This window comes from Brienomyrus brachyistius, chromosome 16 (assembly GCF_023856365.1).
Source record: "Brienomyrus brachyistius isolate T26 chromosome 16, BBRACH_0.4, whole genome shotgun sequence".
NCBI lineage: Eukaryota > Metazoa > Chordata > Actinopteri > Osteoglossiformes > Mormyridae > Brienomyrus > Brienomyrus brachyistius.
This window is the reverse complement of record NC_064548.1, coordinates 23077995-23104566: the sequence shown is the minus strand read 5'-3', so window position 1 is coordinate 23104566 and position 26572 is coordinate 23077995. Positions and strand designations below refer to the sequence as shown.

At 46.2% G+C, this 26572-nt stretch overlaps 1 protein-coding gene across 21 annotated transcripts in view; it reads right to left on the bottom strand.

The window, feature by feature from the left end:
- LOC125709713 (dedicator of cytokinesis protein 9-like) overlaps window positions 1-26572 on the bottom strand; it is a 72456-nt gene that overhangs the window by 3942 nt on the left and 41942 nt on the right. For 3 of the 21 annotated variants that reach the window (XM_048978426.1, XM_048978424.1, XM_048978428.1), the window contains exons 6-48: window positions 25691-25786; window positions 25363-25497; window positions 23572-23746; window positions 22792-22844; window positions 21272-21346; window positions 21023-21163; window positions 19871-20083; window positions 18690-18812; window positions 18416-18498; window positions 17571-17693; window positions 17149-17228; window positions 16864-17051; window positions 16495-16560; window positions 16301-16393; window positions 15950-16175; window positions 15681-15799; window positions 15301-15387; window positions 15105-15194; window positions 14515-14630; window positions 14285-14354; window positions 14054-14176; window positions 13895-13966; window positions 13482-13628; window positions 13238-13321; window positions 12562-12673; window positions 12135-12176; window positions 9948-10126; window positions 9374-9490; window positions 9168-9285; window positions 8754-8887; window positions 7945-8085; window positions 7279-7378; window positions 7086-7152; window positions 6799-6846; window positions 5882-6018; window positions 4480-4595; window positions 3680-3817; window positions 3302-3484; window positions 3089-3202; window positions 2010-2225; window positions 1621-1911; window positions 1395-1517; window positions 1096-1209 (exon numbers count right to left, since the gene is read on the bottom strand). In XM_048978426.1, the coding sequence (XP_048834383.1) occupies window positions 1096-1209; window positions 1395-1517; window positions 1621-1911; window positions 2010-2225; window positions 3089-3202; window positions 3302-3484; window positions 3680-3817; window positions 4480-4595; window positions 5882-6018; window positions 6799-6846; window positions 7086-7152; window positions 7279-7378; window positions 7945-8085; window positions 8754-8887; window positions 9168-9285; window positions 9374-9490; window positions 9948-10126; window positions 12135-12176; window positions 12562-12673; window positions 13238-13321; window positions 13482-13628; window positions 13895-13966; window positions 14054-14176; window positions 14285-14354; window positions 14515-14630; window positions 15105-15194; window positions 15301-15387; window positions 15681-15799; window positions 15950-16175; window positions 16301-16393; window positions 16495-16560; window positions 16864-17051; window positions 17149-17228; window positions 17571-17693; window positions 18416-18498; window positions 18690-18812; window positions 19871-20083; window positions 21023-21163; window positions 21272-21346; window positions 22792-22844; window positions 23572-23746; window positions 25363-25497; window positions 25691-25786 (5268 nt within the window). Of the gene's footprint in view, window positions 1-1095; window positions 1210-1394; window positions 1518-1620; window positions 1912-2009; window positions 2226-3088; window positions 3203-3301; window positions 3485-3679; window positions 3818-4479; window positions 4596-5157; window positions 5202-5881; window positions 6019-6798; window positions 6847-7085; window positions 7153-7278; window positions 7379-7944; window positions 8086-8753; window positions 8888-9167; window positions 9286-9373; window positions 9491-9947; window positions 10127-12134; window positions 12177-12561; window positions 12674-13237; window positions 13322-13481; window positions 13629-13894; window positions 13967-14053; window positions 14177-14284; window positions 14355-14514; window positions 14631-15104; window positions 15195-15300; window positions 15388-15680; window positions 15800-15949; window positions 16176-16300; window positions 16394-16494; window positions 16561-16863; window positions 17052-17148; window positions 17229-17570; window positions 17694-18415; window positions 18499-18689; window positions 18813-19870; window positions 20084-21022; window positions 21164-21271; window positions 21347-22791; window positions 22845-23571; window positions 23747-25362; window positions 25498-25690; window positions 25787-26572 lie in introns of all 21 variants that reach the window. The other 18 variants (XM_048978441.1, XM_048978444.1, XM_048978442.1 and 15 more) reach the window with 16 other exon arrangements.

Genomic DNA, 26572 nt, shown 5'->3' with positions numbered 1-26572 from the left:
ACTTTCTATGTTCTAACTACAGCGATCAGAGCAAAAACGGGCGAATGAAACAGCCAGACAGATGAACAAACAAACTAGAGCTCAGGCTGCAGCCGGGATCTCGGCACTGCTGACTTATTCACCCTGCATTTACCTCAGTGTCAGTGTCTGTGAACTGGTACTGCTATGCGCCAGGGACACAAACAGAACAGCAGTTAGTCATTCCCAGTACCGATAACAACTTGACAACAGACCCCGCAGCACTGACACACACGGGAGACGCGCAAGGCATTAAGTGTGACAAACACGCAGGATGGCGACGAGCACCGTTCATGAAGCTCCATGCAATATTCAAAAGTATTGTAAAAATCACCATCAACAGTAACAGAACTAAAGCTACACTACAGAAGATGATAAAAATGTGCCAATAATACTTATTTGTTTACATTTCACATTTTACATTTTAATTATATATGTTTCTGTTTCATGCACAAGCAGTTTAATGGGGTTTGAATTCGCCTCTTAATACCTTTTCGTATGTATCACGCATAAACTCTCGCACAAAGTGACACATCCACTACAGCCGTGTGCACAAACACAAAGCAGGGTGGAGCCACGCTAAAGGCATCGACTCCCGCCTGCAGCACTGGCCAATCACAGTCCCTGGGAGGCCCGTAACAAGCCAAGCGGAGCGTCACACTCCGAACAAATAATGAAAGGACAACAGAAGCCTGGACTCCAACTTACCGCTGCCTTTAACGGTGGGAAAAAGAAGCAGAAAGATTGCATTAAATTAAAGGCTGACTGTAGGGAAAGTCAGACGCACTTATGCATCTTTTATTATATCAGAAAGGATTTCCTCATGCATGCACAGGTGAGCTGTTAACCAAAGAAAACAAATCAGGAAATTCTACCAAATTACAGCTAAGCGCCTCCTACAGGCATCTTAGTTGAAGGAGTTGGCACACATACAGAAAAGCCATAAAGTTCAAGCCCGTCTGTGCCCAGGTTGTTACTCCTAAAGTGCGTGTTCCTGTGGCCTTTTGGGAAGGCCCTGGTCACTGGCCCTGGTCACTGGCCCTGGACCACAGCCACCCCCGCGCAGCACTGCCTCACCTGACCGAAGAAGGCCACCCTGAAGTAGGTTCCCAGCAACCTCTTTCCTGTGTGCATGACTTCTGCGGCTTTGCTGTAGGCGCGATGCAGGATGTCGTAAAGGTGAGCCAGTTTCTACACGATGCACACACACACATAGATTGACCATCAGTGATGGTGAAGACCTTTATAAATGTCCATCTGTGCTTCATGGATCATGACTGTAAGAGCAGCAAACTGTAAAGGCCTAGGGTTGACCACCTCTTAATCAGTCTGCGAGCAGTGTGCATATGTAAGCTCCACTGAAGACTTCCTAGTACCTGAAAGTCCCTCCGCCTCTCGTAAATGGGGATGATGAGCTTGGAGATGTTGGAGATCAACTCGTAGCGCTCGGCCTTCCACAGGCCGGTCGCACACTCCTCAACCAGCTCCAACAGCACATCCTACAGGCAGGAACAGTGTTTGTGTACAATGGCCACTAGGGGGAGGTGGTGAAATTGTCAACCACTATGAAATTCTCTGGATCCAAAAAAATCATGACCGCACCTCGTTGAAGTGGACGTCTTGCATGCCCACGTCCTCCATCATAAACGCCTCCTCGTCAATGTTGGGCGTGACCACACGGAACGCTGAGCAGCCCAGCCTGAACATGCCTGTGACACGGACAGCCATGTGAGTGAGTGCTGCCGCATCCCCATGCAGCAACAACAAGAAAGTGTCAAAGTGCCACCTGGTGGCCATCGGCTGCAAGTTCATGTCAGAGCTGAGTCTGTACGCACCTTTCCTCTGAAGGTACTCAGCCACCAATGCCGCAACGTGCACATAGCACATGGCTGCCTGCATTACAAACAGACAGGGTTTGGTGTTCAGGTGGTGAAAAGTAAGGAAACCTGGACAGTGAGGGGAGGGGGGGGGAGAGAGGGGGACACACTGACCTCAGAGAGGTCGCCATTCTTGACATGGATGCGGGCCATGCTGTCCAGCCAGGTCTTGCGCAGCTCTGGTGTGCTGGCGTAGGACTTGGCCAGACTGTACTGCAGGTCCACCAGCATTTCGGGGTCGTGCTCGTGTTCCTTCATCTGCTCGGTGGCCATTAGCACCGTGCGGATACGCTTGGTCAGGTCCTTCACGTCCGACGGGAAGGCCGTGTACTGAGGTGTCAGGTGAAAGATGTGATGGGTCATTGTGACTGGTACATTCAGCGTCGTACTTACACATCTATTCCTATCAAGGACTTAACAGGTATAATGACCTCTAGATTTACTGGCACGCTCTGCGAACCTGAGTAAAAGGTTGTGAAAAAATGTGCTTGTAGTGAATTAGCATAATCTCATACTGAAAAACATGTGCAAAAGGATGCAAAAGAATCCTTAGCAAAGCATATTGCAAGTTATATTTTACTTTGTTATCTTCACCTGAATGTTTAGGAACTCAAACATTCACCCATGGCGTCCTGTTTAACTGGAGTTTAAATATGAAGTGAGACATTGGCCAAACTCCATAAGTCATTCATCAATGGGTAAGAGCAGCGAATACACAAATGAGGTGGGATAATACCGTGCTGACCTTCATAAATCAGCAATAGCTATAAAAAAATAGCTGAACACCTGAAAATGCCAAAATCCACTTTTAGTGCAATAATTAAGAAGAATGAAACAAGCAGAACTGTAATAAAGCTTCCTAGAAGGGAACATTTTTTCACAGCCCCTTTCACTCGTCATTACCAAGGGTGCCAATAATTCTAAAGGGCACTAAATGTGGTGAGGGACTTAGCACTAACAAAATAACACATACAAATCAAAGCAAGCAAACTTAGCTTGGATTTGCATTTTTAAACAGTGCTTAGTGTAGAAAGCCATAACCTCTGTGACCTCTAGGGTAGTTACAGTGTTGGCCATGTTCTGCTACTATATTTCATTCATTGTGGTTTCACAGCATGGAGTTATGTACTTGGTGATGAAAAGCTGCACAATATTACAGACCTCATAAAATGTAAAATGAATGAGTCACTGACCTTTATGGTTCGGTCGCTGTTGGCACAGTTGTTGATGATGGAGAGAGACTGCTGGAAGCGAGTTCCCCCAACCCCGATGACATCGGCGATCAGCTGACTCACTGCAATCACCACCTGTGCCAGCCGAGCAGCCAATGGTTGGTACCAAGCCGATCGACATGACACCCAGCGACAGGCTCATGCTGAAGGCAGGGAGCCCCCACCCCCTCCTACCTGCAGGTGCGTGCGCACGAAACACTTGCGGCCCGTGTAGTCGAAATTGCTCCTCATGAGGATGTAGAGCAAGCGGGCAGCATCTCCACGGATGGCGCTGAGCTTGGAGTGGCAGCATTTCAGGACCTCGTAGCAGAGGGAGGCACACATGTCGGCGCGTCCGTCGAAGAATGCACACGGGAACTGGTGGGGAGGATGTGGAGAGAGGCCGGACAGAGCATCACCGCAAACGCCACGTAAACACTCTCGCAAAGCTGGCAAGAGATCCTTGACTTTTAAAAGGCTTTCCTGAAGCTTTGGGAACCACCTACTGAACCAACCTCGCCTCACCCGAAATCCAGTCTCAACATGCTCTGAGGCTCCCTGAGAGGCTCTCACCTTGAAGATCAAAGTACGTAGCGAGTCAAAGATCTGCCTGAGGGCAGTCTCTGACTGGTTGATCTGGAGGAAGCAGAGGTAAACCTCGAACACCTTCTTCATCAGGGGGTTGTGGCCATAGTCGGCACATAGCTGGGCCTGCGGAAGCAAGGCGGCCCGTTAGGACAGCAGTTGACAGGACAGGAACAAACCCAGCTCACAGGAAGAGTGAAAGGGGAGAAAAAAAATTACAAAACTAAGCGGTCAGTACTTGATTGTTTTGATCATTATTAATCAGCTTTGCTTTGTGCATTAATATTTGCACATTTACTGCTAGGGGAGTGACCCAGCAAGCTCTGCTCCCTTTCTTCCCTCAGGTCCTTATTTCTTACTTATTGGCTCGTACATCCATGGTAGGAAGTCCCCATCTCGATATTCATTTGGGGATCGCTAGTTCAACAGTGGTTGAAACTACTCATCTAAAGGCAGGGATGTGGCTAGAGATTTTGGAGCCCATGACAGCATGTTACATTTGCCCCCAATCCAGACCAATCTAAATATGTTCCAAAATGTATTCAAGTACCTGTCACTCAAGGGCCCTTGGAATCATCCTAACTTTCTCCATCTGTCTAGAGGATTTATGAACATAATCACTAAATTCAGGATTGAACCTAAAGGAACAGCAGCAAGTAACTGGGAGCCTTGCCCCTGGCCTCAGGCATTGCTTATTTCCAGAACATTCAGAGCCCCATGCTGGCCCATTGGTAAGAGACAGAACTGAGGTAGGCTTGGGGGTGGTGGTGGAAGGGGGGGCAGTGCACCTTGAACGCTGTAATGAAGATGTTGAGGTTGTCCAGCACGGTGAGGCAGACCTCGGTAGCAATGCTCCCCTCTAGCAGAGACTGGTTCAGGACGTCAGCATCTGAGTGACTGTAGACTGTGGGGGGACACACAACAGGACACTGCTGAGGGTCTGCACCCACCCCTCATCGTGACAGCACCCCATCCAGTCTCTTTATACAGGAAAGACAGGCTGTCATGGTTACCAAGTTTAACTAGCAGCACAGTTATTCTCGCTACTAATGGTGTGCCTGAAGCCAGAAGCCAGTCTGAAGGCATTTAGAGTAAATATAAATGCTTGGAAATATAGTTTAAGACGAGCAGTGACCATAGTGATGGGAGAAACAAGGCTCAGTAGCTTGCCTAGGGTGGGATGGCTGCACCCTGTATAAACACTGCCCAGTTTCACCCACCGGAAACCAGCAAAATAATCAGTGGGAAGTTAGTAAGTGACAGGACACAGTAATCTCACCCATCATGGTTTTCAAAGCCTCCCATCACTAGATAGTGGTCAAAAGGGGGTAAATATCAGAGAGAGACGCATGAAGGCAGATGGGGAGACAGAAGATTAAGAGGCACATTCCCAGATGGTACGCCATGCTGCTAAGACTAACGGGCTCGTCGCAGCTCGTGAAGGTTCCAGCCTGCTCCACTCTTACCATGGTCTACAGAAATTCCAAGAACACTTGAAATCTTTCTTACACTGAAAACACAGAGAAAGCCAGTTCAAATAAGTGGCAAAATGTCTTAGACCAGCCCAAACTGCAGACACATTCTCTTTATTGAATTCCTGGGGATTACCTTTGTTATGTTAGTTGAGGAACTCAAAAACCCCAAATCAATGCTAAATTTAAACCACCCACCCAAAAGGAAATTCTACTACATCCTGGATCTTGTTGGTACTTGTTGTTCTAACCCTAAACACATGAATATTTTGGTGTGGCAAAGAAAGACTGGATGATGGTCATAATATGATGTTCAAAATCATATGAAATGTCCAGCAGGAGATGTGTTCTTATTTCACCTTTCAGTCCTTCAGTTTCCAATTAACTTGGTAGAAACTGTAGATTTTATAGCAAAGAATACCAGCTTACCAATAATGCACACTAAATTAATTTGGGTTAGGTACTTCAGTACACATTACAAAGTACTGTTATTAAATCAGTTCCTTTGGATGGAAACCCTCATTCAGGCTGAAATGTCCCCTGTACAGAAATTTTGCTGTTTGTTACCCTAGTAAACACCCAAAGACCCAACCTGGGAATAGGTGCGGGCAGCGGTCAAACCGGGCATGGCGGGCAGAGATGAGAAGAGCGTGGCAAGGAAGAGGATGAGAAATAGTAAATGGTGCTTCAAGAGTGGGGAGCATGGGGGTGGACTTACTGTGGTTAAAAGTGTAAGTGTTATCCAGGTTGCTGAGGTTCTGTAAGCGACCATGCACCATCCCCGCCCTGTTACGGGACACAGGCAGAGTCTGAAACCTGCGATCCTGTGCTAGGGAGGCCAGCCCTTCCTGGTTCCTGACGAGGAAACGGGACACGGCAGGGTTAGCAAGCGCGTTAGAAGAACATGTGGGACGGACGGGTGGGGCACACTGCCTAAAATTACATGAGGGGGAAAGGAAACTGTCCTTCAGATGTTTTTAGGTATTTTTTAGATGATGCAACGTTAGTCTAGGACTCCAATGGATGCACATGCAGACAGTTAGGGTTCAGCTTCATCAAGCGCGGTCATACTAAGGGGTGGGGGAGGTGGGGGTCTCTGTCAGTCATGCCCGTGAAGGTAGCAGGATCCATGACAGAAACTCCGCGATGCTCCGTTGTGTGACGGCATGAATCTTCGGCGTGAGGGCAGGAGGAAGTGGTCATGCTCTCAGGGGGGGCAGGAGGCTGAGCCGGTGGCCCCCAGGTCTTACCCAAGCAGAAGAGGCTGGGAGCCGGGTCTCACTTTTAATTTTTAGCGCATTAAACTTGCCAGCATTCGAGTGCCAAAAGAATGAAAGAGAAGTGAATGGGATTAAGGAGAGTGGTGACCCAGAACCGCCAGGTGACACAGAGCCCGCAACAGACCCCTGTCAGACAGAAGAGTGTGTGTGTGTGTGTGTTTGTCTATATTGGAGCAGAATTCTGCATTGGCTACTAAAAAACACATCCACACATCTATTTTGAGACAATTACACTTTTTTGCTTAGCTTATTAAGAGGAATGTTTTCAAACGACAGTGTTTCTAGTAGTGCATATAAGTTTAACCCTTTAGCTGACATACGGTACTCAAAGAATTCCCAGTGAGAACGACCTTACCTGGCAATGTATCTCTTCCCCATGTACCTGAACTGATACAGACACAGTCTGCAAACAGAAAATCTGCATTGGTCTTTTAAGAAACACGAAGACAGATTTAGAACTTTCTTGCAGAATTCAAGTGTTCATATTCGGATGAGGCATTGATAGAGGGAGCTGGAAGTGCTTAAACGTTCAAACTGCAACGGCGCAGTTTGATAAGCCCCATGATTCCCGGGGCTGTGGTCAGATCGGTCAAATTCTCAGACCGTGTTAAAGCGGGAATGTTGTCGGAGTGCCAGACTCACTCTACAAGTGTAAAGAAGTCCATCAGCTCAGCCTGGCTGGACTTGTTCCAGTACGCAAAGAGAGCATCTGAGGGAGACACGAGGGGGTCAGACCCAGGTGACAAGACAGAACCCAGCTGTGACTCTTATGCGTGGGGGCGTGGCCAGCCAGCACATGTCAGCAAGCTGTGTTCCAGTGCGAACGAGGACTTACCTGCTGACATGCTCCTCATCACATGCAGGAAACACATGAGAAGGCTCTTGATTTCAGCCTGATCCAGCTTGTCACAGCGCAGAATGGTGCTATGCTGGCCCTATAAAGTTGGGGGGAAGAGAGTCAGGACCCCAGCCCAGCTCCAACCGAAGTGCTCGTATTGCTGTTTACAAACACGTATGGTCAGAAGCTCATGGATAACCTAATGGCACACAGGGAAGCTGACGGCATCTGAAAGAGGAGGCATTCAGTGTGTTTAGTGTGTTAGCAGACCAGCCAAGAAGAGCAGCGTCACGTTCATGGAGAGCCTTTAGCTGGGTGAAGCCTATACAGAGAGAGATGGCAGCTGGGAGGGCGCCTGAGGAAGAGGGGGGATGGGGTGTTTCCATGGCGAGGCTACATGAGAACTGTCTCACTTTGTACAGGACAGATTTTAATCAGGTGATTATGATAAGTAAGGAAGCGAGGGGAGGCACCAACCACCAACAAGGCAATGATGTAATCTGGTGGTGAATAGTGGGTGGGGCTATGGGCACACTGACAATCATATGCACACCTGCATCCACATACACGTATGCACACACAGAACCACATCATTCTCATACAGACTTCAAGACAAAGAAGGGAACTGGGTGTTGGACTGAACATTGAATAAAAATGTTATACTTGGAGCAAAAAGCCATCATGCACAATATTTTCTGGCAACTCCAGGGTGGTGCGCTTGGTGCGTGTGGGCGTGGCTGGGTCCTCGACCTCGGGGACGAGCGGCATCACGAAGGCCGAGTGTCTCCGGGTGATGCGCTCCCTCTGCCAGTGGAGGCGGGAGGAGAGGGGGGGCAGGAGTGAGGTTAGAGTACAGGTGGGACCGCAAGGGCGCTCTGCGTTCTGGCCCGTGGCGGGACACAGACCCGCTGGTCTGTAGGGACCCATGTTCTGAGTGGCTTCCCTTTATGGTGCTTCAGTGACAAAGGACAAACGGTCACAGGTACGGCACATCCATCTTTCCCATAATGCACCCAGTGCTGTAACCTTAGCGCCCTGTTATCTGCAGTAATACTGTGCCAAAACCACAGCTCCCCAGGCAAAATAAAGCACAGGCTTCTCCAGGTAGCCACACCATTCACTCTAGACAAATGGTCACCAACTGGCGTACGCCAAACTGAAGTGACATTCAATCGTGATTGATGCCCCCTCCCATTTTTTTGGACCTTTGTGCTGCAGATGGAATTTGACCCTCAGGGAAGAATAGTTGGGGGCTCCTGCTCTACACAAGTGTTTCTCAAACTCGGCCTCGGGATCCCCCCAGACGGTCCACATTGTCGCTCTGTCCCAATTCCCTGGACCGTCTGAGGGCCCTCCAGGACTGGTTTGAGAAACACTGCTGTACACCATGATGTTTTGCTGACTGTGTGCGACGAGTTAAAGTGCAATGGGGGGGGGGGGGGGTCACCTTCCCACCAAGGGAAGGTAGTTACCTTGTCCAGCGAGTTGGTCTTCTCACTGGTCCTCTCCATGAGGCTGTTGCTGGAGTCTGAGCTGACGAGGGAGCCACGGGAGTCAGAATGGAACACCGAAGTGGGGTTGGGCGTCGAGGGGGTGTGTGGGGAAACTGTGGGGGGGGGGGGGGGGGATAACCTCTGTCACCTGCTTAAATACATTGCTCAAGAGTACTACAGCAAGGCTAACTGAGGCCCAGACCCAGGGACCTTTCGATTGTAATGCAGTGAACCTTTTCATAGCATTATCTTACTTTGACTTCAGAGCAACATTGATTAATTCAACTTGATAGTTACTGATGAAACCAGGCACTTTGCTTTGCAGCACTGACACACTGATTAAACACGTTTTCTCCGGGTTCGGTGATTTCTGCTGACCATGCTCATGCTTACCTGATCCAGAGATGGCCCCAAACACCTCCCTATGCACGCTGTTGCTGTTGTCCAAGCTGCTTCCTGGCCTCTGTGGAGTTGCAATTGCATTGGGCAGAAGAAGCTCATCCCTCCCATTCTTGTTTTATGAGAAGAACCAAGGGTCACACAAGGGTTGCGATTGTTCATGTCGCGATTCTGCGGCCGCCACTAGAGGGCACTCTTACATTGTTTGACTGGCTGATGGAGAAGGGGGACACGTCCCTCACATTAAGTCTGTGGACGTTCTCCTGGAGCAGGCCGAAGAGAGGCAGGTAAAGGGTGACCAGTCTGGACTGCTGCATCTGAAAGACAGCGGATGATCCAGAGAGCCCAGAGACACCCAGCTCGAGTCTGGCTGCACCTTCTGTTGTTCCAAGGTCAGTTATAGAAATGTCAAATTTCAGTAGCAAATAAAGTGTTACGGGAGGGCAGCTCTAAAGAGAGAAATTACTGAATTCCAATCACAGATAGTCAATGGTTTAATCTAAAATGATGGCATGTGAGAACACTGGTAAGCTGTTGTGTGCACTGAAAATGATTATTTTTTTATGGTACTTGGCTACTTTGGTTTGTTCCGAAGTGGTACTTGGTCCAAAAAGTGATTTATAATTTTACATATCTAGAGATATTACCAAGACCAGTGCAGTATAAGTATCTTGTTTGAGGTTGCTACACCAGGGTCCCACACGGTCAATTCCAGCCAATATCCTTAAATACTACCACTCTTGCTACTTAAAACGTTGTTGGGTGGATTTCTACCTTGGAGGCATAACGGTCGTCGAAGGTATGCTTGACCAGCAGGCTCTTGAGCACGTGGATGGCCACCTGGCGGATCTCCCGGCACTCCTGCAAGGCTCCACCTACCTCCCGCAGGAGGAGCCCCACCAGGAAATGGTTCCGGCAGAAGTCGTCCGTTAGGGAGTAGTCCAGCTGCAGGTCTGGGAGGGGAGGGGAGGATGAGGGAACAGAGGAGGGAGAGGTCCATTTCAGAGACATACTGCTTGGCCCGAGCATCAAAGAGTTCTGGGTCTCTAGCTCCGCGAACTCTAGCCCCACACTACTTCCCCAAATCAGACTCTGGAACTTAAATTTGAAAAAGTGACCTTTCTATGTTACTGACTCATGCAAGTAACATCCAAGACAACAGTCAAAGTCAAGCAATTTTCATGCTTTACAAATTACGCTTCATGCTTTACATTTCAAGGGATATTTCTGGGGCGTGCCTCTGACAATGAGACTCAAAATGAAAAACAAGCCGATTTCACAATCATAATTATGAATTTTTTTGCTCCCATAAAACATCTACGACCATGAACACAAACAAAATAAATTAACCACCCTCCCAAAAGATTGGTCTTGCGTAAACTGGCAGAGTGTTTTCTCCTGTTTCTTGCATAACGAGCCCACGGAAACAGAATAAGGCTTTGTGCGCACTGAATATTTTCACTGACCTCACATCCATGGTGTAGCATCGATTTATTCAAGATGCCAGAATTATCCAACGTAATGTTACTACCAGAGTCTGACAAAGAATCTGTATAGTACATCCGTATAGAAAATCTGTATAGAACTGTTAAATCTGCATTAAGTCTGTATCAAGTTACTCCCCATTTACAGGGTGGATATAAAATGGTCAGTAGGTGATAATCTTAGTGATCCTCGAATGGGCAGAAGACCTATGGTCACCAGGAATCAATGCTACTTTTTCGGCAACTTAAGACAAGTGAATGTCGTAACTCGGAATTTTTCAGAGAAATCCTGGTGTCCAGTGACCCAAACATCCAACCACTGATTATACAGAATGCACACAGAATGCAGAGTTATTGCGACAGTCATCTAATGAGTGATCAATGGACATAACTGTATACACAAAAAAATGGGCCGATACTGAAATTGATCAAGCACTGGTCTAACTGCCTATTTTCAAACTGATATATCTACCGTAAAAACAAAAAATTTCAAGCTTTCAAGAAGATGAGTTTTGCCAAATGTCTTCGGCTGAGAAAATCTCCAGGAATATACAGAGCCACAACGAATCTTTACTGCAAAATCATCAAATCACCAATTTTAACCTAATACAGTCATGCATCCAGGATACATCTTGGGAGGAGGAGTTAGGACAATTCCAAGGGCCCTGGAGTAACAAGGGTGCTAAAATTTGGAAAATAACTGGATTGGGGGGCCCAATATGATATTCTTTCATGCAGCCCAAAATATTTAGCAATGCCCCTGCATGCGTCACTTAATGGCAGGGTCACATCCTGAAAAATGCGTCATTAGGCGATTTCGTCATTGTGTGAACATCATAGCGTGCACTTACGATGGTACTAGACACACCTGAGCTATTTGGTATAGCTCAAATAACAATATAAAGTACAATAAGTAAATACACAATACAGCAACAATTGTTTATTTTCATTATCAAATAGTATGTACTCTACATAACTGCATATGTTAAACTTTTACTGGCAGCGCAGGTTTGTTTACACCAGTATCACCACATAAACATGAGCGATGCGTTATGCTACAACGTTACAACATTACAATGGCTATAACATTGCCAAGCTATAGGAATTTTTCAGCTCCGTTTTAATCTTATGGGACCACTGTTGTATATGTTGACCGTCGTTGACCGAAACATCATTATGTAGCGCATGACTGTACACACAGTGACATGAAAAACACGAGTGGATATAAAAAACACAGTCAAATGAGAGAACTACAGCCAGCATCAACAAATTACAGGCCAGCTACAGTCCACGTGACAGATTTTATCGATGCATGAAACAACATTCATAAAATAAAAGGGGACAAGTCATTCATTCAACACACCGCGGGCAATGGTGTCTCCAGAACTCATTCATTCCGGCCCTCAGATCTCAGATGCGATTTCAAAGTGCTTATTGCATTGCACCAAAAACGCCAGGCAGCACACTTTGCACCTACCTACAGGAGTATCGTGTGACTCCAACTCAGGGAAAAGTGGGGCTAATTCACAAAGATGGGAAAGAGTAATAAAAGCAGACAGAGAGAGAAATGTGACAGTTAAAGGTCGTCAAGCTGAGACGGCAGGAAGCCAGACGCTGCTAAAGGGCACAGAGATTACACTATAATTATATTCACTACTACAGTACTTAAGTTCTCAGTTCATTGACCCCAACATTCACTGTTTACAACAGCACATCTTCTGCACAGCCAGCATCCTCTCACAGATACTTACTGTCCCAAGCCAGTGAAGCTCATTGCTATGGTCCAGTATCAGATCAGGCAAGACTAACCAAACATTCCCACACACTACCTCCTGGAGGCAATTACAGATGAATAGAAAAGATACGTTTGAATGATCTTATCTGCAAAGTGAGGAGGGATATACCTTGAAACTTCTGGATTCGGCTGTTTCCAAACGGTATGGGCAAATTTAAGGGAATGTAGTGCTCATGGTTGCATACAACTTGCAGGAACTCAAACTTAAACTCGTAGAGAATCTGAAAAAGAAACTGATTTTAGGTTCTGCGAGCCAGGAGAACCATCCCTTGTGTTTGCTCAGCCAGATCAGGTGACGTGTCGAGGTCAAGTTGTGGAAGAAAATGTATATTTAACATGGATGTGTGGACACACATACACACACATACCCACACCTACACACACACATACAGGTTTGTAATTATATCTTTGTGGGGACTCTCCATTCATTTCTATGGGGAAAACTCTAATCCCAACATAACTACCTTAACCCCGACCCAGTCCTAACCTTAACCATAGGTAACCAAACAAAATACGAGACTTTGGGCATTTTTAGTTTTTTTTTTTATTGCATTCATTGATCTTCGTGGGGACCTGAAAAAAAGTCCTCACAACGTCAAAATAACAGGTTTTTAATCACATCGTGGGGGACATTTGGTCCCCACAATGTAATATAAATCTAATCTACACACACGTACACACTCTAACATAAAGATAACACAATACATTTACAATAACAACGTAACACACCAAAATGGGGATGAAACACACTTATCTGGGTCATTAACACACAAGACTGGACGTACCTTAGGGTCTCCTGGCCCAAAGCAGCTCATATAGGTGTTGATCTGCTTAAGCACAAAGCCCCTGTCCATGAAGGTGAAGCAGCGCTATGAAAACATGAGGTATAAGATTAAAATGAAAAAATCCCATTACCCAGGACAAATGGGCAGAAATCACGCAGTACTACAATGAAAACTTATCGACATTGATCATCACAGCCACATGCCACCAGCAATACAACGACACGGCAGTGGGCGAGACCTCTACCTTGATAAAGACGGCCAGGCTGTGATTGGCATTACGTGCTGCGTCCGGGCTCTCCCTCCACCGCTGCGTGATGTGGGGCATCGTCATCATGATCAGCGTCTCCACAATGCTGTGGAAGGAGACTGGGAATCGCTGTTTCCTGGCCAGCTAAAGAAGGAGAGGGCAACAGCAAATAGATTGTTACAGGACCATCGGCAACTGCAGGCAGCCTGTCAGCCTTCAAACGAGGACCTAACTGTCTTCCATCACAGCCCGATTGTACAGCCTTGAGGCAGGGGTGGGTGGCTGGGTGGGGGGGGGGGGCACTCCGAGAACAGCAGTAGTTGTAGTAGAGCTTCATAATTTTGGAAACGTTCCTGTGTGGAGATTTGATGCATTTATAACAGAAATAGATCACGGGTTCTTTTACTTACCCTTACTTTAGAGCATTCTATCAAGTACTGTGCCACGGACTTCACTAGAACCTCAAAAAAAAACCAGGAATACTAAAAAAAAAAAGAAAAGAAATGGGAGTTAGACACTTTTAAGAGGGTGAGCGGCAGCGGTCTGAGAGCTGAGCTGTAGAAGGGCACCTTGAGCAGCTTGCTGCTGGTCAGGAAATCGGCAGCTCTGAGGATGGCGGTCATGGCTTTAGCCAGCTCCTCGTGCACTGTCCTCTCGCAGGCCTTGGAGTATGGTTCCATTTTAAACACATACTGCGGAGCAGAGGACAGGGCTATGTTAAAAACTCCAGCGTGGGAGGATGTCAGACTTCGGAGAGCCGTCCTTGGCGTGGGTCGGAGCAGGAGAAAGACGAGCCTTACCTTCACATAGGAGCGCAGGTAGTGTTCCAGGCCCTCCTCGTGGCAAAGGGTGACGACGTGAATCATCACTCTGGAAACAGCCACAGGTCCGAAGTCAGACAGGGAAGTCCAGGCAAAACATATAAAACTGTACTTTACTGCACTTTGAGAAACACTAATGGGACTGCACTTCACTAAAGTTTGATAAACACCAGCACCACCATACTGTCAGCCACTTAGTGACCCCCTGCCTGGTGATGTTGAGCGCCACGTCCACGACATTGGCACTGGTGAGCACTCGGAACAGCTGGTTCAGTATTGTGGGCAGGAAGTTGATCGTCACGTGACCTTCCATGGCATGCAGGCTCTGCAGGAGGAAATGCCGTATTTATTAATTTTGCCCCTCTAACTGGCATCCTGTCCAAGGTATACCCCGGCTTTGTGCCTTGCGCTGCCTGGGAAGAGGCTCTGTCAACACATGCAAGCTCATTCAGGATAATTGGTCAGAAGATGGATGGATGTTCCTGCACTCATGACTTAGATCTCTGTGGGAGCTGTCATACTGGACTTGTGTAAAAATATATTCAGAACTTCATATGGCAATACTATTCGTTTATTGAAATATTTTTCAAAGACAGTACAAGATTTTCCAGGAGACTTTACGTTCTCTTAATTTCCATATGTTTTCCATGACTGGAAAATTGGTTGACTATTTTCCAGATTTTCCAGGACGAGTAAGAACCCTGAGGCTTCCCAAACACCTGGAGATGCGCGGATGGTGCGACAGCTGGTGGTGTAGGGGCCTGGGGTTAGTGTGTGGTGACCTGCCGTCTCTCCTCACCTTCAGGTATTTGATGAGCTCCTCCTCCGGTGGCTGGGCTGCAGAATGCATGTTCTGACACTGCTGGAAGAAGTTGTGTAGATGCTGGTCCTAAGGAGATGACAAATTAAGGCAACAAAAACAGATGAACACTTCACAAACGTCATTCAAAATTTCCAAACATGTCATTTTAAGTATACACCTACTGGCCTCTCACCTGAGCGTAGACAGTGGAGACAAGGTGAGTAGAAACTTTAAACAGTGGCTTCCCTCCATCAACCCATTTAATTTCAGGGCCAGGATTCTGTCATGGATGAACAGGAATAGTCATATGTAACTGCAGCAGACTGATATCGGAGATTATTACACAGGTACAGTAGGCTCACATTTAACAAAAAGATGCATATGTTATTTTTATATATATATATATATAACACACATTTATATAACTTCATAAAACACTACAGTTGGGTCACACCAAATAACAACGCTCACAAAATCCTCATCACCCAAATGATTTCAAAATCTTCCAAGGAATTAATTTGACAATAACAAGAGGTGATTACCGAGCCCTGATATAAACACGATGTTGCTTACCTTGCCAATACTCTCCTGGCAGCCCAGATACCCCGCGGGTAAAGTGGCCGACACCTGGATGTGCTGCTCGTTTGTGACCACTCTGCCATCCCTCAGCAGGGGTAGCCAGGCGTAGCCAACTAGGAGCATGGGACAGAGAAGCCAGTCACAGAAAGATCTAGAACTGACATCATGATTTCTAAGCCTGAGTCTTTGCTCCAGGAGAAGGTAGAGTCAGGAAGGTCAATAAGAAAGAGCAGAAGTGAGATATTTCCAGTACTTCTGTTTACCGAACAACGTCGTATCTGCCCCCCTCCTAGCTGTCTTCCGGTAGGAGGAAGAGTCGGGATCGCCCTGCAGCTCGTGGGGGTGCGTGACACCAGGAGTCCCACCTTGACTCTCTACTGCCTCCTTCCTCTTCGTGCTGGCTTTGTTGTTGTTGTCACAGCCCACATGGTAAAAGGTAAAGAACAAGTGATGCTTTTCGTGGAGCTGAGTGGGCAGCTCCATCTTAATCTGGGGGAGAAAGGGGCGAGAGCAGTGAGCAAGGAGCTGGCCCCAACATACAAAATGGTGGACAAAGGCCATATTGTCCATACTGGTTAAATGTGCTTCTCTGAATAGAAAGTATCTATTCTCACCTCGTCGTAAAATTCTGGGTTCTGCTGGTGATGCAGGACGGCTGTGAAGGCACTCTGGGTAAACAGGGGTCCCCCTGGTCGCCCGTAGATGCACTGCAGGGACACCAGACAACATTCAGTCATAGAGCATGGAAGACAGACTGATAGAGACTGCCCCGGTGGGCCTGCTCGGGGTCATGTGACCAAGAGATTACCTTCAGTGCCTGAGCCTCCTCCTCATCAGAGTCCTTAAACTCAATGCAGACAGTGATGTTCCTTGCCTGGGGAGGGACACATGCCTGTAACAGTCTACAATGACCAATCATTTTACATGCCCCTTTCAAGAAGTTAATCTGACTAGTGACTTCAATGATGCTAACGTTCAACTTAGATAGACAAACACCTAAAATCCTTCCCATTCAGAATGGCTGAAGACAAGTTAGAGCCATGAAACTCTACAAGTCTATTTTTGCATCTAAGAACGAATTCCTGTCACGAAGACGCCATAGAGAGCATGTGTCAGCTGAAGACGGTATCTTCATCACAGGTATCAACATCAACGGAACTCAAACCAGTGTTCGAACCTTGGCAAACGCCTTCTGGCCATCGTACTTCAGGTATCGCGGATACACATAGAGGTGGTTGTTGTACACAGTGAAGGGCTGGGAGAACTTGGGTATGCATGGCACAAACTCTTCCACCTCGAAGATGACCTCGGCTATCCTGTTGTTGTCAAACTGCCTGACTGGGATGTAGGATGAAGTCACGCAATCTATGAGGGTGGGGGGAGGGAAGAGCACCAATGAGAAGCATTCCTATTTGGAGAAAAATGTGTGTTTTCAGCATGCTTCGGATTTTGGAGCGCTTACTCGTAATGTCCAGGGCAACGCCTTCAATGGTTATGTCTAGATTCCCTAAGATTACAGGGAGCTTGGCCATCTTTTCAGGCCTAGAAACAAGAAGAAAATGCTATTAATATGTTTTACCCTGAACCACTGGCCCACACTAAGCTAGTGCAGAGACCAGAAAGTGGGGAAACATTATCTGCTAAATTTGCAGAAACAGGCTAAAAAAACAGGAGTATAAAATCTGGGTGTTAATAACAGAATGTTTCACTTTGCCTCAGGAAAATTACGTCAAAATTCTGACAGAGCCTAAGCTACATTAGCTTGATGAATCGGACAAGGAGAGTGTTGCCCATTATACCATAATTATTTGTCACTGTTAAATATGCTTTGGAACAGCTCAGTGAGAAAGTACTTTAAGGTCGACAGGACAGAGACGGACTAACTTTCTGAAATCGGTCAGGAGCTTCAGCATATCTTCGTTCGAGAGCTTGCCGCTGTCCTGCCGGTAGATAGGGGAGAAGCGGCTGACTCTGTCCAGCGTCCCCAAGGAGTCTTTGAACAGGGGCCTGTGAAGGAGCACAAGAAGAGACCTGTTGCACATTTTATCCTCTTTGCACCAGCCTTTCCCAGCAAGGCCCCTCCGAAAGTTCCACTCCGTTCATCTTTCTGCTAAGTGCGACTGGGTTTCCTCTGATGTGAGCTCGCAGTGGAACCACTGGAAACACAAACAGAGCTCGGTGACATCTCGGGCCCCCTTTGGGATAGAGGACATGCAGCCATTTCCACAGCGGATTGAGATGTATTAAGCAGACAGCTGGCATAGGCAACCCGCCTCATAAATAAGGCCATGGGTGAAAGATTGCCAGGTTTTTATCTTGGCTGAAAAAAGCCAGACCTACCCAAACTGCATGGGTCCTACAGGGGAAAATGCTGACTAAGACTCTGTGCCAGTGCACAGTTTAATAAACTCGGTAGAAAATGTGCATGGCTTTTCTGTTTGCTCTTAGACGATGTTTGCTTTAGTTGCATGCTAGTTGAATTTTAAGGGCAATAAAACACCATGGCTATTATTTTGTTGCTTATTAATTTTTCTTAAAATTGCACCAATTTATGCAATTTCACTAAAGGAATTCAAATTATTTATATTACTCATGGGTTCCCTTGGGATTAATAACCACCATTCTACTCACTGCCCTGTCTATGTCTTTTGGGAGAATCTCATCTACAGTTACAGTCACAGGTCTTCTCTAGTCTCTCTCTGATCTGCATTTGATCTTCTCCTTCTTACCTTGCTGCCCATGCAAACGGCATCCGGTACTGGCCCAGTCTGCTGCATGCCAGTCTGGCATTCTTCAGAACCTTCTGCGCAACCTGAACTCCCAAGAAAAATGGACAGCAGGGAAAACAGTTCAGCTTCATCTACTGGAAAACCTGGTGTTCAAATTGATGTTTATCTAATATTAGCGACTCCCTGAAACTCAACTGATGGCTTTGGTAGTTAATTATTCAAGGTTTTCACTGATGTAGAGGCCACGGTCATCACTGGCTCTCCATTGCCATACCTTGGCAGAGTCGGAGTTCTTCATGTATGGCTCGGCACAGTGGGTGATGCCCCCTTGCAGGACCTTCTCGATGCGTGCCACTAGGACGATGTCGGGGTTGGGACACGTCACTGAGAACACTCCCTGGAAGGACACAGCCACTGACACTTAGAGCGCCCCCTACCTTTACAGCTCTTGTACCAATCAGACCACCCAGCTATGAAATGTTACATAGGCAAGGAAAACACAGAGGTATCCCCATCCAACTAATGCTTCTTCTGTTTCTACAGTTCTCTTCCAAATAGCTCTCCTCAGTGAGGCAATAATCCGCCTTTGTTCTCTGTTATCCCATAACGGCCTTGAGACTCCCCACACCTCTGTCGGCAGCTTCGATGGTGGCCTTAGCCATGCGGCGCTTTTTCTCAGATTAGGCCGTGATAAAACAGGCATGCAGTGACCTCCCACATTTCCATCAACTGTGGAAATCAGTGCTGGACAACTTTATACACAGTGGCTACAAAGAGTTTGCATTTTACAAGAGCAAGGAGGGGCAGTTCTTTAAAATGGTTCGGCTACCATTGTTTATTGTTAACAATATATGCTGGTATTGTTGTTGTACCTGTTGAGTAGATACTCTTCTCCAGAATGACTTACAGAGCTACTGTGTGACCTTTTGTAAGTGGGAAACAGGGCTCGGATGTGGATGTTCTGGGGCATGTAACAAGTTCCTCAGTCGTGTTGCCTGTTCCTTGCTCATACTAACTATACAAGACCGACTTTTGTATCTTCGTGCCCCCTAATAAACTCTCCCTGACTCTGATGCTTAACCCAACCCAGAGCTGTCATTGTTCGGAATCCCAAGCCGGTTGTTTTGAATGTGTATCTATCTGCTTTTCTTTCTTTTTATTCAGACACCAATACGTCATCCTCTCTCAATTTTGTTTTTTTTTTTACTATTATTTTTTATATATATTATATTTTATAATTCAGCACCACGTCTGTCTCTAAACAAATTTCCGATTTCTTCCTACCATCCCTACGTCACATGACCCTCTCCGCTACACCCATACATTACTGAGGTGAACAAGGCTGTCTCTCTCCTTGCAAGCAGAACTTCTCCTAAGACTAGAGCTGGGCATCTTTCCGTCACAAGGCTGCACCCTACACTGCTACCTGCAGGATCATCAATACGGAAACCCCACCTGTTTCGGGTATAGGAGCAGTTCCTCGCGCAGCCCGCCGACCGACCTTGGTCTCCCCAGGGGGCTGTCACCACCCCCGTTCACCTGCTGGCTGTTGGTGGGGGAGACCATCTGCCGGACTGACGGGTGGTTCAAGTCCACATGAAAGTCCGCTGAGATCTTCCTGCTATTTTGGATGTCGAAGAGTGAGAATGTGACGAAAAAGGGCTCGACCTGCAGGAGTAGATGAGCGGCCCATGTAAACACATTTTATAACAGGAAGCAACACAGTTGCAATATTAAGAGCAATGTGATCTGTCAGAAGGGTTAACCCCTTTAATCATTATAAATAACGTGCAGTAGGTGAGCTGGTGATTAAGGACCTGGCTCAGATCCCAGGCAGATTTGCTATTATACTCTGAAAAGGTACTGCACTTAGCCTGAACTGAGATGCAAGACAAGTGGCTGACCTGTGGCAGTTGGGGGGGGAGGATACTGAGTGCACTGCACTGATCTGAGAACAGCTGATCTGAAGCTTTGAGATCCTGAAGACTCAAGCCTGCCTGCCTGTTGTATAGATCCCATTTCATATGAGGGTAAGGGGAAGACAGAGCGATGCAGGTTTTGGGAAAAGACCCAAGCCCCAAAAGTGTAAAAGATTTGTGTTAGGAGAAGCAGAGCACTAAACCGAAATGATTATTTATGCACCACGACAGCAGGAATTGACAAACACTACATACTATGTACAAATTATCAGTCACTCGGCTGCATCATGCGCAGTGTCAGATACCATAATAGAGACACTAATGTAAAGCCTTCTCTGTGCGCCACATCTTATCCTGACATATATTTTTATGGGGCGCTGTGTAGTTCATTGGATTATGGATATGTGCCTGTGTGCAGAAGGTTGTGGGTTCCAATCCCACGGCTGGCACAGTAATCCTATCACTATTGGGCCCTAACTGCTACAGGGGTTCTGGATCCTGGCTGACCCTACTTTTGGATATTAGCCTCTGCCAAACAAAGAAATGTAAACGGTTACTAGAACCCTGGGAAAAACTACATCAGAACCGTGCCACCGGAATGCAGGTTAGAGTACCATGACAACTGCCCCTCTGCCCCGTGACGGATGCAGAAATGCAGAAAAGAAGGGCTGGCCCTGGAATGGCTCACGTTTGTCGTGGGACCTTCTCCGGTTTCGGACACGCAGGTCTGCAGGTTGAACGACAGCTCGTTGCACTTCACCAAAATACGTTTGCCAAACTTATCCTCGAACGGCTTGATGTCTGGTTCAATCCCTGAGAAGTCGAGTTTCTGAAAACAGGATTAATAAACACAAATATCATTACACGTCTGCTCACCATAACTAGATGACAGGTTAGGGTCAGAGGGACAATTTCCTTCTTTTTTTTTTTTGCTCACCTGAGTGTCTGGATCCAGGGTAAATAGTTTCAATCGCACCTCGTTCCGCAGCCTAGATTCAATGTCTTTTGCACTCTGGAGAAAGGAGAATTAACACATCATCCCCAAATCTGGTTTCATTAAACTTTCATGTGTCCCTACAAGTTTACATTTGTTCATCCACCAGTAGGGTCAGAAATATACCATCAGAGGGCGAGTGGAGGTCCGGAATCCATCAGGAAACTCTTAAATAAAGAATGCCAAAGGAACCGGTGAACGGGTCTGGATGCCAGCAGGAAACCTGCTGTGCTGAGCTAATTTCAGGCTGTACTGGTATGCTGAACCCAAACTGTACTGATGCACTGAACTCATACTGTACTGATGCACTGAACCCAAACTGTAGCAGTGAGCTGCAAGCATACTACATTAGGATGTGTGAAATTGTTTATTGTTTATGACAGTTATAATCTGTTAATGACAATCACTGTTATCTGACCCCATATTTTGGACCATGAGTACAGTGCAGTCAAACCTCAGACTGGGTGGGGCAGAGCCAAGGGCTGGGCAGGTGGTTAAGGGGATTCTGAAGGTATGGTGGGAGCTACTGGGAACTAGGTGAGCATGTAAGAAGTCACTGGGTTGCTCCTCAGATTCACAGCTCAAACACACACACACACACACACCTGCGGACATATGGTCAGGCTTTGTCCCAGGACATTTACACCAGGAGAGCTGGCCACTTCGTGGTCAAGCTGGTGAGATATTTACCAGGATTTTCGGAATGCCACAGGATAAAAAAATATGAAACGCAATGTTCAAATATTTGAGCTTGATACTTAATTACTATACATCATTAAGCTAATTGATCATTAGCTTAGCTAATTGAATTTTTTTCCCCAAAATAATTTGCTGTTTTTATTAGTTTTCCTAATCTTATTCTGGTCATACTTCCATCAACAAATGCTACTAATGTCAAGTGGCAGAGATCAGTACACGCTTCTCCCCACGTGCGTGCAGACAGCCCATCGCATCCTTTTCGATCTCTAGGTCAGATGATATAATGCTCAGGAAGGGGAGCGGCATTAGCTCCGCACCATTCACAGACCTACAGGAAACCATTTAACAGGGACAGTAGACATTGCTGTAGACCACCAAGCTTTAGGAACCGAGCCTAAGGAATGTGGGTTTCCCAAAAACAAATGGCTAATGTAGCATGATGGGGATTAAACCCAGGTTGTGGTTGTAGGGTGCAGCACGCATTGATTGATCTATATAGCTGGATATTCCAATGAAATTATTTAAATGTTCTACATCATTCTCCCTCTTAAGACCGGAACCAACTCCACTACCATAATCCTTAAATAAACTGTTTCCAAAGCTGTGACATATGCAGTTCAGACCATATTAGTAAAGCACCCAACAAAAACATGTTATTCTGTTGACATGAGAGGACCTGTAGTCTGCTCACAGCTGGCACAAACCTCCTGGCACAAGGTATAACTGGAGCGGGGTGTGAATTTCACTGCTGAACCAGGGCCCACCTGAAAGCTGTCTAGACTCGCAGAGGAACCATCTGCTTTTCCTGACTCGTCATCTGCGAAGAAAACAGCATTCCTGATTATCCAGAACCAGTGTGAATCCCAGCAGTTTATTCCACATGCACAAACACTGTTATCTGCTTATACTTTTGCAATTCCTTTCAAAACCGGATCGGCACCGTAAGCAGAAACTAGTCAGAAAGGAATCGCTGAGGTATGGTTTCCTTACACAAGATTTAAAAAGGCTAACATGTAAGTTGATTTAGACCCTCTGCAGATCTGAATAACCATCCCAGCTGAGGGCTCGGAAGATGGATGGACCTGAGTAGTTAATGCCTGGTTGGTCCTCTGCAGTGAGGCAGTGGTGAATAAGGTGGGTCCATCCATGTGGAAACGCTGGCACAAATGCCATGGCTATGACAGGGGCAGACAGGGTATATTGGTTGCCAGCCGTTCCAGGATGCCAGTACAATGATTCCAGACTGTGGGGTTAACAGGCCGCCTTACCTGGGGTGTAACAGCTGGGTCTCAGAGCACTTACACGTAGCTCTGTGTATTTATAACTGCTACAGAGCCAACAGTTCTGGGATTTTGACTTTCTTTTGCCTGTGGTAGATTGTCTGACAATTTGTGTTATATGTTGTCCTTTTCATTTATATCTATGTTTAGAAAACAATGATTAACATGGGGGGGAAAAATCTAATATGTAATATTTAGTCCACGCTGTTAAGACAGGCATTTGTTTTATGGGAATATCCTCGCAGGACATGTTTTTAGACTGACCGTCGTGCAGGTCCCCGTTCCTCTTCTCCTGCATTGCCAGCTCAAAGCTGCTGTGCAGGATCTTGTTGAGAGTGCAGATCCATTCCTCCATCTCAGCCTCGCTCTCGGCTGCCAGCAGGTACGTGCTCTTGTCCTGCATCTTCAGCTCGAAGGCAAAGCGACGGACCTTGCTGTTCTGCCAGGACGAGAGAACGGAGAGTGGGACCTTAATCAGGTTTTCCAGATTAATCGAGGTTTCAGAATTTACAAAGACAGCTCTCTGGCTCCTAAAACAACAAAAGACTTTCAAAAAGCCAAGCTGCAATTGCTTTCACTCGACAAAGAGGTTTTAGACAAAATGAATTGTTCAAAAGGATGGAAAACAAGTTATTCTCATCTTCAAAAGTCAATATCATTGTTAAGCCAAGTCAGCAGAATAAAGCCGGTATTGACTACAGAAACAGACGTTTGCTATTATGGAAACCAAACCCATCAGAGCCAAAGAAGAACATACCCTGACTGGCAAGGCTGTAGCCAAAGGTTTCAGAATACTTAAGCAGAACTGATGTTTCAATTTCAGATGGCAGAAGCTTAGAATATATACACAATTGCTACCCCTTCATTTCGCGAATATTGTATGAAACCATGTGAAGAACCTTACTGTGGGACAGTCCAGACTGCTGTGGCTTTACCAGATTCACAAAAGTCATCTTTCAATCTTAGCCATCATTCCTACTAGCTGTTAGATGGGATGACAAAGGTCAGCTGACAGGACAAAGTTCCCTTCTGCTGCTCAACAGTGAGATGGATAAGAGGTTCTTTGGTGACAACATCCGACTTTGGTCTGCAGAGGGAACTTACTCCCTGAAGCAGGAGATGAATGATGGTGTGGGAAAACAAACGTGGATTAAGACGTACTGAAGCATAAGAGACAGCTTGGAGGGGGACTTCCGCGTGGCTGAAATGGAGGCCTCCGATGACTCAGGAAAACAGTAGGACATGTTTCAGGCATCTGACACATTTCCTACCACAGCCAGAGTTACGGTAAACTGCCACAACAGGCAAGCTACTGGAATGCTTGTTTGAGAAGTTTATTTTCTGGCCACTCTTCCTCCCACCAAAGTGCAAGTTCCCAGATAGTCCTGCTGAAGCTATAAAAATCAGCAGCAAATCGTGTATAGGAAGGAGCTCCTGGCCCACGGGTCCATGAATCTGCACGCTGGGTGGAGGGGGGCACATGGAAGGTTTGGGCATACTAACTTACATACTTTGAGCATTTCTTGAAGGAGAACACACAGGCCAGTATGGTAACTAGACCCCATAGGAAGACTGACGGTCACCATCTAATCCTCAGTGATGTGTGTAAGCAATGGGGAACTGGGTATCCTCAGTACTATGATGTCCATTCCTCCAAAATAACCAAAAATTACTTCTAAGTCAACGATTAGTTAAGTCTCCAGCAAGTCACCACCACTGGTTATATTCCTTGAGTTGAATTCTGATAGAATCTATAGCACTGATTTTATCAAAGCAACTCACGTTATTCTTAATCAACAGTTTCCACTTGGGGTGTAATGGTACACAAAATTTACAGTTTCGTACAAACTGAGGTTTTTGGTTCAAGGTTTGGTGCAATTTCGGTACAGCAAAGAAACCAATTTGTCTTGAAATACAAAATACAAACTGCAACACGAACCAAACTAAAAGTGATGTACTGAAACATGGGCCGTGAGATTCATACCACTGTATGCTCCATGATCAGCAGCTAGAAAGGGGACGGATGGTTGGATGGTTGGATGAATCGATGGTTACCTGAATGACACCCATACATGAGTCCAGGAATATACTTCCTTTGGGCTCCTTGGAGATCTTCTCATCTTTGTAGAAGTTAAGGTTGTAAGAGCTATCTTCCAGCTGAGCTAGGTGAAAATATCTTCTCTTGAAAGACTGCAAAATAGACCATCAAACTTACATCATATAATGAGACATATTTCATTGTTATTGCAATACAAGAACAATCTCCCACTGGTCTAATATCCATTCCACATTCCTGTAGCTCTATACACATGGGTAGAGAGGAAGGCCAGTCTAGGTTAGGGTTCAGTCATTCGATCAGACGATGACTCTGTGAGGGACTCACCCTCATGGTCACACTGATGGCGCTGTTCATATTTCCTTTGTAGAGCCAGCCTTGTTTACTGATCCCTCCCTTCTGCGAACCTAGAGAGGCCGTGTCCTGAGAAAGAAGGAACAAGCTATTACACTCTGGCTAATGGTGGCCTAGTCGTGCAAGGTCAGGCAAAAGTGTTCACACATTCTGCAAACGACTCATCTGAACCACAAATTAGTGCCACGTAATTACATATAAATCAATTCAGACTATCCTCCCCCATTTCAAATTTTTTCCTAGCTCTGGATGATTAATACCACACATTCCTGATAATGGGAGAGAACCTAGGAAGCTGTTGACACAACTGTTTTCCTATCATCTTATTTCATGAAGAAAACATATGCAGAAAAATGTTCTTTTTCTTCTTGTTCTTACACAGACGTGCTGTGTGATCACTGCACCCTTGAGTAAAATCAGAGATGGCCATTCAAGGGGCCTCTGGAAACCAAATGTATAAAATGGAGGCCTTTCATTGAGGTGACAGTGGATGGAAGAATCTGGTATAGTGTGGGCCCATCCTCGGCAGCGAGGCCTGCTTCCACTCATCCTCCCACTGGCCAGAGGCAGCTGCTCCCAGGAGAATTGGCTCAGTTATAAGGGCTGGCTTTCACCGAACCCAAAACACTACAGAAAGCCATTGGCCAATGCCAAGATCAACATTGCCCCTGAAACCGCAGTACTCACACTATTTGGAGAATTATTCACAGGTGGATTTAAAAGATTCCACGTCAAACAGCCTCCTTCATAGAGAATCTGAAGTACTTCTTAAGCTAATTATGGATAATGATTTCATTCGCATCAAACAACTTCGATAGGAAACCTCATTTTAATGAAGCTATATTATAAAAGTTT